The sequence below is a fragment of the Drosophila albomicans genome, chromosome X (genome assembly GCF_009650485.2).
Source record: "Drosophila albomicans strain 15112-1751.03 chromosome X, ASM965048v2, whole genome shotgun sequence".
Taxonomy (NCBI): Eukaryota; Metazoa; Arthropoda; class Insecta; order Diptera; family Drosophilidae; genus Drosophila; species Drosophila albomicans.
Genome location: NC_047627.2, coordinates 2,585,263 through 2,606,025, shown reverse-complemented (window position 1 = coordinate 2,606,025; position 20,763 = coordinate 2,585,263). Strand labels below are relative to the sequence as shown.

Sequence of the window (20,763 nt, the reverse complement as noted above, 5' to 3'; positions counted from 1 at the left end):
TGCAAATTAAATACTTCCTAAAAGTATGTTACATGAAATATTTCGTTGCCCATTACCAGTGCACTGGTAATTTACTACTAATCACAAAGAACTTTGATAACGATAAGATATTTTTCAATCCATACAATTTGGCTTATCGTAGTATATGTGCCATATTGTTCTGTAATTCTTGGAAAAAGTACACTTGAAGCAACTAGCATTTAGTTGTTCTAGTAGAAGTTCGACCCAATAATGATTCACAATTATGATACTTGTGTTTACGAGTATGTACTTAACACTCTATTAATTTATTTAATTGTCACATTATAAACTTAATCGCTATCTTAACTGTAGTCATTTAAGATGATGTTCAATACGAATTTGAAATTCCATAAACGGTTATTTACACAGTGTGAAAAGTAGTGAAATTCTTGTTTGTTTGTTTGTTTGTAAGTAGTAGGACGAGCAGCAGCCCGAAAGAAAGACACACGAATGATAAAAAAGAAGAAGAAAATAGAAATGGAGCTGCGGCGGCGGATGTCTTATCAGCTTGTCATATCACATAGTGTTTACAAAAAAATATAATTATAGCGATTGCCTTGACCTGTCCATCACAGTGGACATCAGGTCAGCTGCTGGACACGACCGCGTCGCAACGCCTTGGCTTTCGCCTTGGATGCCAAGGGCGGTCGATATGTGGGTAGATCAATGAAAACTGGACGATAATTCGGCGATTCAGGTCGCATTGAGCGCGACTCGGTTAGCTGCATATTCGTATAGTAGTTGATCTCGTTTCCTGGTTGATCACCTGGTTGATCAACCACTGTTGGCAGCGTTGCAACCGTTGGCTCCTGACGCTGTCGCTGATGCTGCCGCTGGGATCGTGCACCATCCGAACGCAGCAGTCTAAAGAGATTACGTCGGGCCACCTGATCCTTGTCCTCTGTTGCCGACTGACGTCGATTGCCATTGCTTGAGCTCGAGCTGGTATTGAGGAAGGCTGCCTCCTCGTAGCGTGGAATGTAGCGCGGCTTGCGAGACTCGCCGGGGCGCGACTGATCGCGATCGTGAGGCGTCACATTGAAGCCAAAGAAGCGCGGTGCTTGCACCGAGATCAGTGGCAACAGTGTTTCGCGTGCATAGCGCTCGGCACGTTGCAGCAGTTCCCCGAGTCGGAAGGGCAGCAGCTGCACCGTCTGCAGCGGCTCCTCTTGCCCGCTGGCCAGTTGTGCCATCATCTTGGGCGGTGTTGCCGCGCCACTATCCGGACTATTGTTGCTTCTTTTACTGCCTGTACTGCCTTTGGCAGGAGACTCAATGTCCGGCAGCTGTAGATCCTTGCCATGCTTGGCACGTGGCGTCGTTGCCTTCAGGACGGGCTCCACGATCTCCTCGGTTGTCGTTTGCTCGTGCAGATTGCGTCCACGATTGAGCGAGAGTCGGCGATCCTTGAGCACGGGTTCAAATATCTCGTTGTTCGGCTGTTGGCCAGGTGCCAAATTATCGGAGAGACTGCGACTGGACTCGGCTGCCTCGGCCTCATTGGCATCCTTGTCGAGGGAATTGCCCACGAGTATGGGCTGCCAGGGCAACTCATCGGTTTGATCCAGCGGATAGGTTTGATTCTGTGCCAACTTAAAACTGGTGCCCAAATTAAAGATGTCCTTTCGCTGCTTCACGCTCTCAACGCCATCGACACTCATCGCACTCAAGCCCGACTCCTGCACACTCGAATCGACAGCCGGCGCATCTGTGCTCGACGGCAGCGAGGCAACCGGCGGCTGTGTCGTATACGCCCCATAGTCATCCTGATTGTCCAGCTCGCAGTTGCCCGCCTGCAGACGCATGCGCACCGGACTTCCGCTGCTGAGCTTTGTGCTGGGGCGGCACAGCGAATGGCTGCGACCGAAGCTGTCCGTCAGCACCACCTTGTCGATGTCCCAGTGGGGCAGACCCTTGGACAGCCAACCGCTGTAGGACTTGTAGTGCAGACTAAGTGTGGTGGGAAAGCCCAGCGCCGGATGTGGCACAATAATCTTGGACACTATGTCGCCAGCAAAGAACTCGGCATCGTCCTTTCTGCAATCAAACAAAGCAAACACCGTTGTCAATTTAAAACTCACTCTTGTTCGTTTTGCATTTCAATTTATATTAATTGTATGTTTAATAGCAGTCTCTTACTCCAAAAAAGTGAAATACTATAGTAAACAAAATAAAAATGTCAGTATTGATTCAGCTAACTTTTCTGTCTGTTGCAAGCCATCTTATTTAATAACCTGATTGATGATGTAAACAACAGAAAAGCTTTTGATACTCACTCGAATTTTTCAAAGATCTGATTGTAGATACTTTAGAAATACAAATATTTTACTCCAAGTAGAGAAATACTTAGGAAATAACAGTAATCAATCAATCAACTATGATTGATACTCTAATTAGCCCTATAAACAGAACAAAAGATCTAACACTATTCATTTGGAATATATCAAATAGAATTCTCTTACTCTAAATAGGTAAATAATTAAGTAATGAGAGTATTCATTCAATCAACCACGATTAATATCCTACTTAATCTCGTGAACTAAATAAAAGCCTGTTGCTTTACCCCCTCGGATTTCTACAATAGAAAACTCTTCCCCCAAGTAGGTAAGTACTACGAAATTGAGTAAGTAATTAAATAATACTTGTATTGTATCAATCAATCGTGATTGATTGATACTTTTATGTTGCTTTACTCCGTCTGATTTCTCAATGGTTCATTGTAGTTTAGTTTCAATAGAAGACTCTTCTCCCAAGTAGGTAAGTAGTAGGAAAGTAATTAGGAATTTATATAATAGTTGTATTGAATCAATCACTTATGATTGATACTTTACTGTTGCTTTACTTACTCGGATATCTCAAAGGTCTCATTGAGGCCGCCATCACCCTCGAGTATGGCCTCGAGGCGGCCAATTGTGCGCAGCGGAAGATCGTTGAACGAGTTGAAGATCTGCAGCTGGAACTGATGGGCACAGAAGGGTTCCTCCTCTCGGGTCAACAGATAGAGCTGACCGCGTCCTGTCGATCTGTCCGCATAGTAGCCCATGTTGCCACAACGTGGCACGCCCTCGGCAAGATCCTCGTCATCCTGTGCGCAGGGAAAGCACTTTCCCTTAAGGAAATCGTCGTAGTTGGCACAGGGGAATGCTGGAAACATGCAGCGCGGTGCCACTGAGTCAATGAAGAACTTGTAGGCGCGTCTATGGTTGCACAGTGAACGTCCCTCCTCATCCTCCGCCGCCTGGGCAGCTGTACAAAAAAGGAAAGAAATTAGCATTCAATTGAAATGCAATTCTACAAATCTGTAACTAACACCAGATAAAGTCCGTGACGGCGCCCACAAAGAGATTGGAACAACCCGTCTGCACACGACCGCCATTTGGATAGTAATCAACATGTCCCATTGGCTGCCACGATCCCAAGCCACCCAATATCAGATTCTCGCCATTCGAATGTATCACATCGACGAATTCGGCATCGCTGCTGTCCAGTCGCACCTTCGGATGCTGTGCCTCAAAGAGCGGTCCGGCCGGATCCAGGCCGGTGATGCGCGACAGTCCGGGCAACTCGGCGCCGGCAAATCCTGAGACATGGGCGCCAAGGCTGAAGCCAATCACATGGGTGCGCATCAGATTAAGGCCCTTGTGCTGCTCCAGATGCCGCAACAACATGGCCAACTGTTTGCCCACCAGACGCGTGTTGGCCGCAGCCCTCACATAATTCGGAAACGTGGCGCCATTCTCCCAGTCTACACAGATGACAATGCAATCCTCCTGCGGGAACACACAAGAATATAGCTGGCTACATATTTGGGTTGCAAATGCAAGCTTACCACTGCCATCAGAGCCGTCTTCATCTCATATATCCAGACATGGGGACAGGCAGAGCCAAAGCCGTGGACAATGACGCGCACGGAGAGTTCATCGAAACCCTCGAGATCATCGATGGACGGTGGCGGGGATTTCTTTGGACTCGAGCTGCTGCTGCTGCTTGGCCTGTCGGTGACTGTTGCATTGTTGCCAGTGGCAGCTGTGGAGCTGGGTGAGCTGGTGGTGTCCGTTGCCGTCTCGGATTCGCGTTTTGCTTTGGCCTTGGCCTTGGCGAAGGCCGCGGTCATATTGAGGAACGACAATTCCATCAGCGGCTGATCAGAGCGCTGGCGAGTCGAGTAGAAGAAGAACTTGGTGTTGATCTCCTCGGGCGATGACGGCAGCATCTCCAGATAGGCAAACGGACCCGAGTCCTCGAAGCAGCCCAACTCATTGTAGCAGACACGCTTCACCGCTCGCTTGCTGCGTCCGTGTTGCAGCTGACGCTGTTGCTGCCACCGCTCGTGTGACTGCAGTGAGGCATGCACCGCCTCAGATAGTTCCGTAAAGTTAGCATAGCGTTGCTCTCGCAATGTGGGCGTGGCATCCGCAGCCGCACTCAGGCCACTCACTTCCTTGCCACGAGCTGTAAAATGCGATGAGTAAGCGAAATGTGAATTGACGTATCGCAATTTCAATTTCAAATTTCAAATTGTAATTTGTTGTTTATGTGGCGAAACAATTGAGCACTTTGCAAGCAACTCACGCACATTCTTCAAGCCCCATAGACATTTGAAAATCAAATATGATATTTGGATGGGCACATAACTATATGATATATCTAGAGTCTGATCACACTATTGTGAGTTCATCAGGTACAGTCACTTCCTCTTTTTCTAGTCTCTATTGAAATTATCTTTCCATTTAGCGTTTAAACATGTTATATTATACAATATAAAGATGAATATGTGAGATACCCGCTACCGCTATTATTCTTAAAATATGTCAAATTAATACACCATAAAAATACTAAAATATAATAAAGACCATATTTTGTATAGTACTTCTATCAAAATATACTATATAGTACTAAAATATTCCAGATTATCATTCAAAGTTTAAAGACCCGTAGTAGGTAGTAGTAGGCGTCTTTTTCCCATACAAAAATGTTTCTTAAATAACTTCTACACTTTTTAAATCGTCTTCAATACACTAATATTTAAACACGTTATATTGCTTAAAATCAAGGACTGACCTATGTAAATGGCGATGATTCAACTTCAGAGACTCGCTAGACACCGATGTCAACAGTTTTATAATTGCATTAAAAGAGTATACATTTGTATAAATGTAGTATAAAAATAAAATGAAGATCATCTTTTTTGTAGATTAAATTATAAGATGCTCAATTAAGCTAAGTGCAAGTGAATTTATATATAGACAGTGAACTTCATAAAGCAAACTTGCTGCGGTATTTTATCTTTAAATATATCAAATAAAGCGATGATAATATTTGATTGAAAGAAATAATATTACATTCAAAATATATCAGATTCTTCACTACAACCTGACAACAAATCAGAGGTTTTGTACAATATAAAATAATTTCTTACTTCTGAATTTTAAATTCAGGCATCATATCAGTGTTTGCTATATAACATTAATATTTTCTAAAAACTTTTGTTTTTTCGACATATTCTGTCATAGTCTCTAAATATTTTGCTTTCTGCGTATCAACACTGAGATTCTAAGCTCTCTGTAGTTTTCAAAATATTGCAAAAAGTATTTAATAAATAATTAAATAAAGTATATTCTAAATAAAGTAAAATAAAGTAAAGAATTTAAACTAAATAAAAAATAACCAAGATATGAAAATTAATTTATATTTACATATTTTACAAATTATTTCGAAATGATTATTTTAATTTGTGAAATGTTTGATTTCATATTGCGAAAGAATACAAGTTGGTCATTAAATACTGTTCATATAGTATAAACCCGGAAGTTGTTTAGCATATATAGCTTATGAGTGCGCTCATTCAAGTTGAACTCAGCAGAGGAGAGATAACAGAGTAGGAAGAAGGCTTCGCGGAAAATTTATGGAATTTTGTGAGACGCCGAGATATGTACATATATAATATAACATGTGTGTGATGATTGTCATGGGCAATTAAAACTAATCAAATCTAGTTGGAATCTCATTAATGGCAACGCGTAAAATATTTTCATTTGGCGCTTTCGAACGTGCCGATGACATAACCCCCATCCACATGGATGTCTGGGTGTCTCAGTCTCCCCACAAATATGGCTCCGTTAGCTGAAAGCGATGATAAATTACCGAGGCGTGATTGCGTTTCCAAAGCGAACTAAAAAAACTAAAAACAAACCACGCTTCGCCACACACGTCGCCGTCGCCAAGTGGCAAATAATTATAATGATATGTATTATCATGATCATCTATGCGAAAATCAAAAGAAATTACATATCTTGGGTGACGAAGTCAGATGGCAAGATGTCCACTTCGGATAAGATTGCAATTATGTTAGATACAGTGGTAGTCACTTTTATACGAGCATGTAACAGGCAGTAGGAGGCATCTCCGACCACATACATATATTCTTTATAAGCATTAACAGCTGTAAAATCGTTGGTATATTTTGTACTCCATAGTTTGTAGTATATCGCTACACCACATATAGATTTCGGTATATTTTTGTATTTTTGATATATGATTTCGGTATATATTATAGGTAATCCAATTGGTATTTTTTGTAAATTCTGATAAAATGATTTAGATTTTGGTATATTTTAGTAGTTTTTTGGTATATTAATTCAGTATATTTTGGAAGTAATACAGTTAAATACTCTTATATTTTTTATATCCCCTGATACATAATATATCGCTACACCATATGTAGCTTTCGGTATATGTATTTTAGTATTTTTGATATATGATTTCAGTATACATAGCTTAGGGATAGTACCGTCGGTATATGTATATTTCGTACTCTATTGTATCATACCCTACATCATATTACGCTATATATTTCGGTATATTTTAGTATTTTTGGGTATATTATTTTGGCAAATATTTTAGCGGTACCACCACTGGTATATTTTGTACATTCTAGTATATTTTGAGTAATTTTTAGTTTATGATTTCGGTATATTTGAACGGTAATACCGCATAGTTAAGTTTTCATTGAAAATGATTAGCGGATATCTCACCATCATACACACTCCACTGTAGCTTTCTTACTAGTTGTAGTTGTTATTGCTGTCGTCTGCCTGATTCACCCATTTGTATCATTAGCAACATCGAAATGTGCTTGGGCAAGTGCCCTCCATTAATCAACACGACGTGACTTTACTATATGTCCCTTATGCAACCAAATGCATCCAAGTTTTTTTTTTTTTTTTTGTGTGTGTTTTTTATTTTTTAAAGTTTTTTTTTTTTGTTACTGCTGCACAGACAATGGGAAGCGCTTTACGCTTTAGGCCCATAAAAGTAACGGCCACTTATAAATAATTACTGCACTTTTCTCGAGCTTATGAGCCAAAACCCAACTAAAATTACACCCAGCCTTGTAATTGCGATCCGCTTCTATAACGTTGCAGAGAATTTCCCTCTTACTAAAAAAATAAAAATAAAAAAAAATGATCTCGGCTAATTGAGTCTTGCAACAGTAAAAGATTGTTGTGGACTGTGGGAATTCGTCAAGCAAATGGTATCGAGATCTTAAAATATGGCTAATTTCGTTTATTAAATGAAATTCTCAGTATTAATACAAATATAAAAAAAATGATGTATATGGAAAAGACTCTTAAAAGATTTTTGAAGAAAATTCTTGGTATTAATTTAAGATAAAAATAAATATATATAAAAAATTTTGGGAAATTTTAAAATAAGTGGCATTGACATAGCAAAAGACTATTATTGAATAGAATTCATAGTATTAATACAAATAAAACAAGTAAGAAACCCGAGTGTGCTCGACAGTAAATAAAACTATATTTTGCAAAAAAAAAAAAAAAAAACATACCGAAAAATACTAAAATATACCGAGGGCAATATTTGCATTCAAAATAAACCATAAAGTAAAAAATCTATCAGATTATCAGTCAAATCAACTAAGGCTCGATTGCTTTAGTCGTGGAATAACGAGTTTCAAGAAATTTGGTGTTAAATGATAACGAGATCTTTCAATTTAGGAAAAGATTAATATTAAGCAAATTTCTTAGTATTAATTTAAAATGAACTTATTAAACTTTGTGGTAAGAGCTCAGTTTTACATATTTCATTTTAGCATAATTAATAATTCATTGGGGAGTTTTCGAACTGAAATGACTCATGAAGTTGATATGAATTTAACTATTTTAATCATTGTGAATGAGTTGCAATAAAGTGTTATGAATTGAGATATTAAATTAGTTTCTAATAAACTGTAAACTTTAACATATTGTGTTTCCCACAATAAAAAGTAATACAACACTAAAGCATTTGCAAATGGGACTGTCGAATCGATACGAATAACATGTAGATAACATATACGAGCTACAAGCGTTGGGTCTCTAATTACCAGCCAGATATTGGGAGTATTTTTTAATGGATATGTCAGGGGTGTTGTCATTGTATTGTAGTTGTCAGTTTCGTGTTTTCATTTGCGTTTAACACTTTGAACATACATTTATTTTTGTCTTGTTTTTTTTTTTTTTTTTTTTTTTGGCATTGCAGTCGCTTCTTTCGCTTTGTCGACTGTTTCCGATTACATGTGTCTGTCTGCCGGTATCTGTGTCTGTGTACGTGTGTGTGTGTGTGTGTGTATGTGCGAGTAGTTGTGGTATTTATGACGATTGTGCAATCCGTGAAGTGTTCACTTGTCGAGCGTCAATGGCGAAAAAAGTGTCAAGTGAAACTCGTCAGGGGCCAAATAAATTAAAAGACACCCACAAACCCCCGACGGCCTTGCAGAGCAGAGCCAGCAGAGGAAAGCGGAGGGGAGGACCGCACTCAAAAAAAAAAATATATATATATATATACATATATACATACATATATGTATATAGTATATAAAAAGTAAACGCAATTTTAAAGCGGAAAGCATCCTCAGTAGGTTTTACAATTTAGCACACAATAAATCAATTAGAGAGAGCTGAGAGGGGAAGGGAGGGGGAGACAAAGTCCAAGTGTCGAGTCAATTAGTTAATGGAGCGAGTGCCAAGTACCGCTACTTACCGCTAGAGTGTGTGCTGAGCAGCAGCAACGAGAGGGCGAGGCAAATGTGCAGCATTGTTTTCCTTGTTGTTGTTGTTGTTGTTCCGGTTGTTGCAACAGTTTATCCAATCAAGCTGATAACACCGAAGTGGTACTCATAGAGAGTTGTATCGCCGAATTGACCCTAGAGCGGGTTCACGCGCTCTCTATCTCTATATGTATCTCTCTATCTGTATCTGTATCTGTATCTGTATCTGTATCTGTATCTGTATCTGAATCTTTGTTTCGTTTTTTTCTCTCTCGCTGTTGCTCAGCTTCGTTGAGTCGCTGGCATTGCACTTGCTGAGTGAGCTTTTTTGTTTAATAATATTATTAATGTTATTTCTTGTGTCGTCGCAGTGTGTGTGCGTGTGTGCGTGTGTGTGTGCTGGGCTTTATACTTTGTTTGTTTGCAATGCTTTCGGTATTATGCGCTTGTGTCTCTTTCGCTTTGGTAATAGCAATAAACCATAAACAAATTCACTTTCACTTATTTGTGAACCTGCCGGCCAAGTCGTGACTGGTTCCTGGCCACGGCCAATGGCTGGTGGCTGCTGTCTGCCGTCTGTTGGCTGACTCACTGACTGACTGACTAAAGCAGAAGCAGATGCAGAGATGGACAGAGAGCCACAGACACGAACTACGCTTGGTTTGCTCTATGAACCAAGCTGGGCGTTGGTGTTGGCAGTTAACTTTGCGCTTGATTGAATTATGCGGCAGACGCTTCACCAGCTGAGCTTTCACTTGACCAACAACAGCAGCGGCAACAGCAGCGTCAGCTCCAATTTGTGACAGATGCTTGAGCTCTGATTGATGGTGATTGCCGTTGATTGATTGTTTATGAACTCCGTGTGGTCTGCAATTCAAAAGAAACAAAATCCATTTACAATTGCAACCAACTGTTGCAGCAGCAACTGTTGTCGCTATTGCTATTGCTACTGCTGCCGTTGTTATCGGACTGTCTGCATATTGTATAATAAGCCGGTTGACAGACAGACAGGATGTCGGCTAAGTGACGGGTTCATTGACCATTCATCGTCTTATGGCTCTTTGATTCTCTAGCCACACGACAGAAATAACTACAATGCTAACAACAGCAACAGCAACAACAACAACAACAACAACAGCAACATCAGCTATAAAAGCAACAACATTAACAACTATAGTTCAAATATAAACATTGTTAATAAGCACAAGCATACGCATGCATACATTACACTATGCAACAAATTCAATAAACAACAAGTGAGAAAGCTAAAGTAGAGTGTGTTCGACTGAGAGATACCCGGTATCCATTTCTCAGAAATTCAAAAGAGTACGAAACAGGTAGTAAGAGAAAGATGTGTTCAAAAATATACTGCACATGAATACTGAAAAAATACCGAATATACCAACAACTCAATTTCGTATATCAGTATACTGTTTTATATACAAATAAAAATATACCAAAAACTCATTTTAGTATTAATATATTGTTGTGATAACCCGATTTTTTTTTGATTTTTTTTTATTTTGAATATATGCAAAACCGTTCAAAGGTATACTAAATTGGTATATTAAAATAATACCGAAATATACCAAAAATTATGTTTCGTTTGTAAATATACTATTGTGGAAAGACTAATTATTGTTAAAATAAACTGCTCAGAAATACTGAAAATACCAAATATACCAAAAATCAGTATACTGTTGTGATATAGACGATGCGTACTTTGAATAAATGCCAAAATGTTCGAAGGTATACTAAATTGATTTACTGATATATTACTGAAATATACCAACAATTTAATTTGTATTGTAAATATAATATTGTGAGATGACTTATTAGTGTTAAAATTTACTACACACAAATACTAAAAAAATACCAAAAACACAAAAAAACTCTATTTCGTATATAAATGTACTGTTTTGATATACACGATGCGTGAGAAAATATACTAAATTGAAATACTAAAAGAATATACCAACAATTATTTCAGTTTCTAAATATACTATTATGACCGAAATCGGTGAAAAATACTAAAATATACCAAAAGACATATTTCCTTTACCAAAAAGATCAACTTGTCATCTTGATACGTGCAAAATTTTTCCTATAATACGGATATACGCAGGTACAAAACGGGTATTAAAATGTTTAGATTGACAACGCTTCTACTTGATATTAATTTATAAGCAATTTTTGTAATGCATCATTGCACGTAGATTAAGTATTGTTACCATAACAAAAAAAAATGAACAAAGTTTTAATAAATAACTTCCGTTTTTACACTATGTTTAAAAGTGCGAGTCTACAGACAATTTACCAATATAATTAAATGCATTACTTTATTTCCTAAAGTAAGTAATAATGAAATAAGTATTATTGTTTATTATCGTCTATAATTATGTATTGTTGCTATCGACATTTAATTAGATAATTCCGCATATTTAATTACAAGTAATCAAAGCTTGGTAATAGATTGTTTGTAAGTCGATTACAACTGAAGAAATGCGTTATGAATAATGGATAAATTGGATTTGATAAGATTGCCATTTAATACAAATTCTTTGGTATTTTTAATGTAACATCAAATTATTTGTAAAAAGTACTTGAAATGTAAAAAGAAAAGTAAAATTTGGGAATTAAACAAATATATTCTATATTGCAGTCAGCAGAATTTAAAATACTGATCCCAAAAATAAAGCGATGTCTTGTTGCACAGTGTTGTAGCATTGAGTTGAACGTTGAACGCTGAGCATTGTTAGCTTGAATGTGGACATTTGGGTCAACAGCAGCAACAGCAGCAGCTGAGAGTCGTCGCATAGTCGAGAGTTGAGAGTCGAAAGACAAAAGAGACAAGAGTTTGTCATCGCTTTTTAGCTTTTGTTGACTGTGATTTTTTGTTTTTTTTGTTTTTGGTTTTGGCCAATTTTCAAAGAAACTCCATGTGTTAATTGCGCGGGAGAGTCCCGTAAAGCAGACGCGGCATCTAATAGGTTAATGCTGTTAAAAGCCCGCAACGAAAGTGAAAACTTTAAACACCCAAGGAAAGGGGCCAAGATAAGAAATCAAAACATCACCAGCAACTGAAACTGAAACTGAAACCGAACTGAAACTGAAACTGACATATTGAGAGCGTGTGTGTGCAACTGTAACTTTGATCGATTGATTTATTGTTGTTATTGACTTAATATCGATTGTTCATTGAGCTTCACTTTCGTTGGTTATCGCTATGCGACTTTTCAATTAGCACCTCGCCACTCAAGTCGAGTCGAGTATTAGGCAAGTATTTATTATTTGTCTATCTTTTTTTTGCTCTCTCAAATCTTCAACTCTACATCTGATTGCAACATCTCTAACAAATTGCCCCATTGAGCCCTCAAGGAGCTCTTGTTTTCACTTAATTGATGTTGATTAACAAGCCGAACTGCAAAAACGGTTTTACCCAAAAATGATTGTCAAAGTGAATCATAGTTGTGAATCAAAAATTGTTGAATCTAGTTCGAGTTCAAAGATTTCCCTTCTGGTTAGCTTATCGATTGAGCGAAACTCTCTCAATGTCCACTGCAAGTTCATTCACAGCGAGTCGCATCGCCGGATCATCAATCAGCTGTGATTCGATGGGGTCCGTGACCACCCGCAAAATGAAGCGTTGAAAGGCGGAACCAAAGCATCGAGGGGCAACGAAGCGTGGAGCAACGCAAAGGGTAAACCGCTTGTGGCTTGTGGCATCAATCGGGGGCATCAGAGCCAAATGGCCAATTTCTCAGCTCTGCTGATGACAGATGAAACTGTCGCAAGTTGCCGGGAAAGCAACAAATAATAAAGAAGAAGAAGAGCAACAAAACAAAAACACAAAAACCAAAAATGGAAAGTAAATTGGCAAAAAAATAACGCTTCTAAACGTGGCTTTCGCATGACTTCTTCTACGCTCAGAGCTCAGAGCCCAGCGCTTAGCGGCAACTTCAGTTTTAGAGTTTAATTGTTGCCACAGCGCCGCTGTGTGGCACGGCGTTGGTGTCAGTTGTCGCCGGCATTCGTCAGCTACTTTCAAATAGATTAACCCAATTTGGATTGCTGGGTCCGCTTTCAGTTGGAAGTTTGACTTCATTTTCGCATTTGCAGCTAATTTGGCTCATTAGATAAATGGCAGACGGACGCCGCTGTTCGCTGTCCGCTGTCTGCTGTGTGCATGTTGCAAGCACATGTTGCTGCCAGACTCGACTCAAGAACTGGCTTCGCGCATCCAGCGCATTGGGAAAGCAAGAGCTGCGAAATCGAACCATGCCAATGAAAAGCGCAACTAACTGACTAACTGACTGACTGACATAAATTGGGGCCCACACACACACACACACACACACACTTACTCTCTCAATTGGCCAACATCGAATCGTTGGTTGGAATTGTTCAATCGTTCGCTCCTCCACTTGCCGCGCCAAACAATGCTGCAGCATTGTGGCAACATTTTGGGCAATCGCTTTGATTGATTTGCAAACTAAAAACAACTTTATCTCTCTACCTCCCCCCTCTCTCTCTCTCTCTCTCTCTCTCTCTCCCGTCTGTCGCTCTGCTCTGGTCTATGTGTGCCATTTAATGCCTGTTTTTGTTTTCATCATTTTTATGGCCATACAAAAGACTTAGGCAACGAACTTGCCAACGAAAAGATTTGAAATTTCCTTGGCCAATTTTCGCATGTCAGGCAAGTCGCATAAATAGTTTCCTGTTTGTTACGACGGACACGAGGAACCAGCAACTCAACTCAACTCAACTCAACTGAAGGGAGGCAGCCAACGCTGCGCTGGACAGCAACAACAACAACAACCACAACAACAACAACAGCAAGAAAATTTATGAAAAATCAGTAGCGCATAAAATTTCCGCCGTTATTTGTTGATTTGTTGGCTGTCGCGGTTGCTGTTGTTGTTGCTGCTTCTGTTGTTGAGTTGTTTCTGATATGACTGTCGTTGTTGTTGCATTGACTTTTCACAAGAATTTCCAGCAGCGGCAATCTCATTGTGCATGCATTGCATGCAGCCAAGAAGCCAAGAAGCCGAAAAGACAATGCGCCATAAATCAACAGACGGCAAAGCCAGCCAACGGTAAAATGCATAGCCAGAAGTTACACCAACAACAACAACAATAACAATAACAATGTGACAGCACCAACAACAATAACAATTACATACATGCAATAACGAACGTGTCTGACACACATTTTGGGCTCTGGGCTTTGGGCTTTGTGCCATATCTAGTCGTAATCCAGGCTCCCAAGCTCAACCAGTTCTGCTGGGGGAAAAAGCACTTGACTGTGTAGAAAAGTCACAAAAAAAGAAGGCTTAGTCAAAGGGGGGAATGGGAAGGTAAGGCGGCGGAGAGTTCAAGTGGGCGTGATGAAAGCGTGGGCAGAAACCGAAGCACTTGTTTCGGATGACCCAATTGAAGACAAACTTGCCAAAATGTGTCTTCAATTAGACAGAGAGAACAAAAAAGTATAAATTAAATTAGATTTCGACTAAATACTAAACATATACAGATAACTATATTTATATATTAATCTACTTCAACATTTAAATACAACATAGAGTAGTATATTTTGAATGTAGTAGTAGTAAAATATACCAAAGAATAGTATATTTTGAATGTAGTAGTAGTAAAATAGAGCGAAGAATTTAAAACCAGACAGCTGCAGCCGATTGAATCAAAAAACCACATAAAAAGAAGGCAAAGAAGGAGGGGAAGGAGAAGGTAAGGCGGTGAAGAGTTCAAGTGGGCGTGATGAAAGCGTGGGCAGAAACCCAAGCACTTGTATCGGATGACCCAATTGGAGAATTAAAGAACTTGCCAAAATATGTCTTCAATTATACAGAGAGAACAAGGGCACAAAAAGAACTGCAAATGGAGAGATTGAGAGCATCCAAAGAGAGATGATCAAAGCAACAATTAATTGGCGTAAAAATAAAGCAAAAACCTGCAAGCAAGAAATCAACCTATTTTTATTTTAAGAAATATCTAACTACAAAAAGCGGCAGCAAATAAGATTATTTATTGAAAAGATTCTCAGAAGCAAAAAAGAAAAATAGAATGTGATGATTAAAATGGGTCAAAGTTGATAATAGAAACTTATAATAAAAATATAAAAAATAAACTCGTTAAAGTTAGAAATAACAACTTGCCAACTACTTAAAAAGAATATACAAAATTTAAAAGAAAAAAATCAATCAAGGGGATGATTTTAAACGATAAAAGTTAACAGCAGCAAAAAAAATAAACAAAACAGAAATTTCAATAGTAAAAATCAATCCCATGCTTAGAAATAATAAAAAAAAAAAAATAAGAACAGAATGACAATTTATGATTGAAAAGAACATTTAAACTAAAATTAGACTTAATTCTATGATTAAAACAATAAAAATGGAGAGTATATTGAACTTATGACAAAAATACACAAATGTCAATATAACAAAATAATATACTTAAGTAAGTTAGGAATAGCAGCTAAAAAGAAAAGATACAAAATTCACTCCCGAAGGAAAAACAATTGGATCAAAAAATGATTAAAGTAAGGAAATGAAATTGATTCAACATTTGCATATACTTATGATAAAAATATTCAAATTTTAGTATCAACAAAGAATCTACTCGCAAGAAACAAAAATTAAAAATATATAATAAACAAGTAATAAAACTACAGTCGAGAGTGATCAATTTTGAGATAACTTTAAGTTAAATATGGCGGTATTATTATTGAAATATTCCGAATGAACATACCAAAAAATACAAAAATATACCAAAGACTATATTTGGTATACATACAAGTATATACTATACAATTCAAAATATATCACTTAATAGCAACAAAAGATTAAAGTCTAGAAAATCTATGAACCTGAACTGCGGGTTAGTTAAACACAACAAATCGTGCAACACAGCTAAGAAGCTGTTGGCAACCACCTCAACACAACACAGCAGAACACAACACATAATAAATCAACAACCGGAAGAGCAGAGAGTGAAGAGTGAAGAGTGAAAGAGAGAACTCGGAGTGAAGTGGGGTCAATTGGGAAAGCGTAGGAAGCTAGCTCACATGACCCAATTCATGAGACAAGCACACACAGTTATGACACTTGGAATAAAGAATAGAAGCCTCCAATTACTACAGAGTATCATCGTATAAGTATCTAGCATTTATCTCAAGTAACTCGCATAACTCTCATTTTATACGACACAATTAAATGTGTTTTGTCTAGACTGCCAGATGAAACGGTTTAGACCGCAATTGTAGAGGGGATCACTTAACTAACCCGCCGGTAATGCCGATAACACTGTGCCACTGGATCACCATCTGCCCCAGAGACCTAAATACACTGCAGACCAAACAATGCAATAAGATACAACTTCCCCACCGAATGCCATGCAACATTGTTGACACCTTAAGAGCGTTGATAATTGTGGCCAAGTGATAAATTATCTTTGTCCTCATTGTCGCAACTAGAAAGTGGAGAGAATCTGCAGAAAACCAGCTGAAAAGCACACATAACGATAGTTCTCTATCGCAAATACTATCGGCATTTTGAAAAGAAATTCAAAGTCTCTGATAATTTGATAATACTACAAGAATATATAAAACAAAGAAAGTCTTTATAGTTAATCCTTAATTAATTTATTTTAATGGTAAATCATAACTTCAAAGTGAAAGGAGTTTTAAGCTTAGCGACTGAAAAGCACTCAGAACGATAACAATTACTATCGGCATTCTTAAAAGTAGCTCAAAGTCCTTGATAAATTGATAATAATACAAGAATACATAGAACGATGTTAGACTTCAGTTACCTCTCAAACAATCTATTTTAACGCAAAATCATAACTTGAAAGTGGAAAGAATTTTAAGCTTAGCACATATAACGATAGTTCTCTATCGCAAATACTATCGGCATTATTAAGAATAGCTCCAAATTCTTCATTATTTCAGTTATTTCTTGAATAACTTGCTTTAATTGTAAATCTATGCAGAACTAATTAAATGATCATTAGATCTTGTTTATCAAATATTAAATACAACTTTTTTAATTACATAGTTATCTATATAAACATCGCTCATTTGAGTTAATAAAAAATACCATTATTTTATAGATAAATTCAGAATTCATTTTGAAGACTCATTCACTGCATTTTCATAATTTGAAAGCTTGTGGATTTTGATTTAAGTTTTCCACTTGTTGAGCTCAATTGACTCGTGACCTTGCGGATGTCAACAACCACAGCAGCGCCAACAGCAATCAAACTAACAACATCAACAACATCAACTCGAGCTGGTCTCAATCATTGGCTGTTAACTGCAGGTGAATTATGTTAACTCAAAAGCGACAATCACAACAATAAAGTGTTTAACTAAATTTAAATTTGTTGTCGTTGTCGTTATAGTTGTTGTTGCTGTTGTTGTTATTGTTGCTGTTGTTATGCATGGCATTGAAGGAATTTATGCAGTTTAATTGAAAACAATTTTCGTCATAGGAGAGTGCTTCAACATGAGATGCTCATATGCAAAATACCCTATACATTATCTCGGAATAGTAAAGCAAGTTACTAAAATTGAAATAAAAAATTACACTTGGATTTAATTGAGATCTTACAAATTGAGAGATCAATCAATCAATCTCATTTTCACTTTTTACAGGGTATTAACAGCTACTGGTCTTTGGGACTTTAGTTTGCACTTTTGTTGATTTAGACTTTACACCATGAATTTGTTTGTTGCTATCAAAATTGGCTGCCTTTTGTTTGGTCTCTGCAATTCGTGTCAATGTCAGCATGATTTTTTTTCTTAATATTTTTTTTGTTCAGCTATGTTTTTTTTTGTATACATATGTCCAATGCTTTATGAAGCTGCAGGGGGAGGGGGTAGAAGAAGGTGCCTTGTAATGCGCTGCAAACGAGTTTCAGCAAAGAAGCAAAAAAAAAGGCATGCATAATAGCAAGCAGTGCAAGCAGTGCCTAAAAGACTTAAGCGACAAACTTGAAATGCAACAGGTGCAAAAGAAAAAAGACTGCACAAAATGGACACGAAGTAGGTGAGAAAATTATGCGAAAAATGTCTGCCTAATGCATACAACAAAATGAAAACAAAAACAATATGTTAAACTGCTCATTTGTGATAAGCAACAATAGCAAATCCCAGCAAAACAACAACAACAACAACACAATCATCGCCATCATCATCATCATCATGATCTGCGGCTGCTGGTTTTGGGGCCCAGCTCACAGTTTCACTTGAGGCGCGTGAAAGTTGCGCTTCATAACAAAAACAAAAATCAAAAAATCAAAAACAAAATAAAATACGAAAAAAATAAAACACACACACACACACAGACTCACACATGCACAGTGGCACAATTGAAAGACAGTTTACAATAAAAAAGGGCGGGCGCACTCCAAAGCCAAAGCCAAAGGCAAAGCCAAAGGCAAAGCCAAAGACAAACAACAAACGCACACTGCCTGCAATTAATATACGCACATTTTTGTGTTGTGTTGTCCGTTTGTAGTATTTGATATTATAGTATTATGATTGTTGTTGTCGTTAAATATCAATGCTCGCAACACACAAAAAAAAAAACAACAACAATAATAACTTGCGCAAAGCGGCGGCGACCGGACAAAAACAAAAACAAAAAAAACCTGAAGATGCAACGCACGAAGCCGACGGCAGCGACGTCAAGCTGCAGCAGCGATCAACGATAAACGGAATAAAAGTAAAATGAAGAAAACAGTGCCCGAACGAACAGGCGACGAAACACGAACCGCAGACCGTCGCGGCTGTAGATCAACTGAACTGCCCGAAACGCACAATGCAAGAGCAGCAAGCAAGCACGAGCTCGGTTCGGCTCGGCACGTCGTTTATCATCGGCTGCTGTCGGCAAAAGCTCGGCTTCTTGGCACTGCCAGACTGTCATCGGGTCGACTGATCCACTGGTGGCCTGGCCATTGGCACCGTCGTCACAAGTCGCGACACGTACGATTGCCAAAAGCCACCACCAACAACAACAACAGCAACAACAACAACAACAGCAGCGACAAGAAACTACAGAAAAACCAGCAAATTGCCAAAGCAATGCGAATGTTGATGGAGTGGGAGCGAGAAAGGGAAACTGCTGAATGCATTACTAGGGCCGTCGATTGGCCGCCGATATCGATGTGCACTGGCAATAAGCCAAAAGAGAGCAAAGCAAAGCACGCGTGCTGCTCGGCTGCCCACAGAAAGTTCTTCTCATTTGACCCAGTTAAATGGCTCGCAAATCTGAACACGCTCCAAAAAATGCCACCGCCACAAATACCGCTTAAGTGCTTACTAGAATGGGGTATGACAAACCAACGCTATCTTCACTTTGCAATATGAAGTCTACTCTTCGCAACTGTAGCATACTTTTGGGCATCAACTATTATTGTTGCCTTATCTTTGCTGTGCAGGGTATCTTTTCGTCCAGCAATCGGAGTCAAAGCACTTAACAACTTCACGTTAGTCAGCAGTGACCTGTTATCGCATTAATCATCACGCTGGCTATACATATATGTATGTACATATAGAAAGTACTATAGTATGGAAGTCCCCCATCGAGGCTAATAGCTCAACTTCATATCATTATCGAATCGAACCACAATTCACAATTTCTGTCGCTCTTTTTAATTACGTGCCATACAAATATAGTTAACCAGCACAAATCTTGGAGAATTGCCCTATTTATGCTTATCGTTACAAAGTAATCGACCAATTAAACAATTGTGTTGAAATACTCAAAGTCTATTGAATTACATCTTTTAGTTTATTACTCTTATTCATTTTAAAAATATATATATATTAATAAAACGAACACTAATAAAAGAACTAAAATAACAAAAAAAAAACAAAATTTTGGTAGTAAAGTTACCGACTAATTAAATTTTAATTGTTGAAATGCTAAAAAGTTTGTATTTATGGCTGTAATTATTAAATTAAAAAAAAAAAACAAGAAAAATGAAGTGACCAACAAAATACAACATAAAAGAATATTAAAGCGTGAACGAATTGTAGTTGTGTTGAAATGTTCGCGATTGTGTAAAGAATTGCAATTAAAAATAAAATAATAAATATTAATAAAGTAATGAAAAGTTTGCTATAATAAGAGTCCTAAATTTTTAGCGTAAAACAAAAGATATTCAGAAGAAAAAAACTGTTGCAATATTGGAGTTATATTTATCATGATTTGGTGATTCTTAAACTAAAGTTGAGTGTAAATGCTATAATTGATCCAAAGAGATTATATTTAAATTAATATTTTGGATTTATTGCTATCAATAGAAAATAAACACCAAAAATATCATTAAAGCGACTACTGATAAAGTAAATAAAAGTATATTAATAAAAAGTAAATCGATTTTCCTTAAAATAAAAAAAAAAAAAAATCAAAAGAGAAATACAATAAAATTTAAATCGTAAACCTAAATTCATATGGTACAAAACTAAAAATATTACACAATGAATTAAATTCCGAATGGCGTTATCGGAACTCAAAAAAAAAAATAATAATATTTCACTCCTGAAAACCAAAACTCTGTAAAATTATATTTCACTTCTTATACTGAAAACAATATACTATAAATAACTTTGTAAAATTTGCCCGCTGTTGAAATAAAGTTACATTTTTCTTTTGATAATGATTATTCGA

General features: G+C 37.6%; 1 protein-coding gene across 1 annotated transcript; it reads right to left on the bottom strand.

Annotated features, from left to right (window-relative positions):
- Positions 1–241: 241 nt before the first annotated feature.
- LOC117566873 (uncharacterized) lies at positions 242–9,286 on the bottom strand. Its single transcript, XM_034246491.2, has 5 exons — positions 9,064–9,286; positions 3,851–4,473; positions 3,332–3,791; positions 2,868–3,267; positions 242–2,058 (listed from the first exon to the last, which is right to left on the bottom strand). Exons 1-5 carry the CDS (start codon positions 9,116–9,118, stop codon positions 603–605), a joined length of 2,994 nt encoding a protein of 997 aa, XP_034102382.1. The 5' UTR covers positions 9,119–9,286; the 3' UTR covers positions 242–602.
- Between the last annotated feature and the right edge of the window lie 11,477 nt (positions 9,287–20,763).

What these genes read in the sequence shown, in the direction of transcription:
- LOC117566873 (XM_034246491.2), bottom strand. Translation starts at nt 9,118, where the DNA reads ATGCTGCACATTTGCCTCGCCCTCTCGTTGCTGCTGCTCAGCACACAC. An exon ending in GCTCAGCACACACTCTAGCG is followed by an intron (nt 4,474 to 9,063) that starts GTAAGTAGCGGT and finishes CGCATTTTACAG; the next exon opens with CTCGTGGCAAGGAAGTGAGT. An exon ending in AGACGGCTCTGATGGCAGTG is followed by an intron (nt 3,792 to 3,850) that starts GTAAGCTTGCAT and finishes GTGTTCCCGCAG; the next exon opens with GAGGATTGCATTGTCATCTG.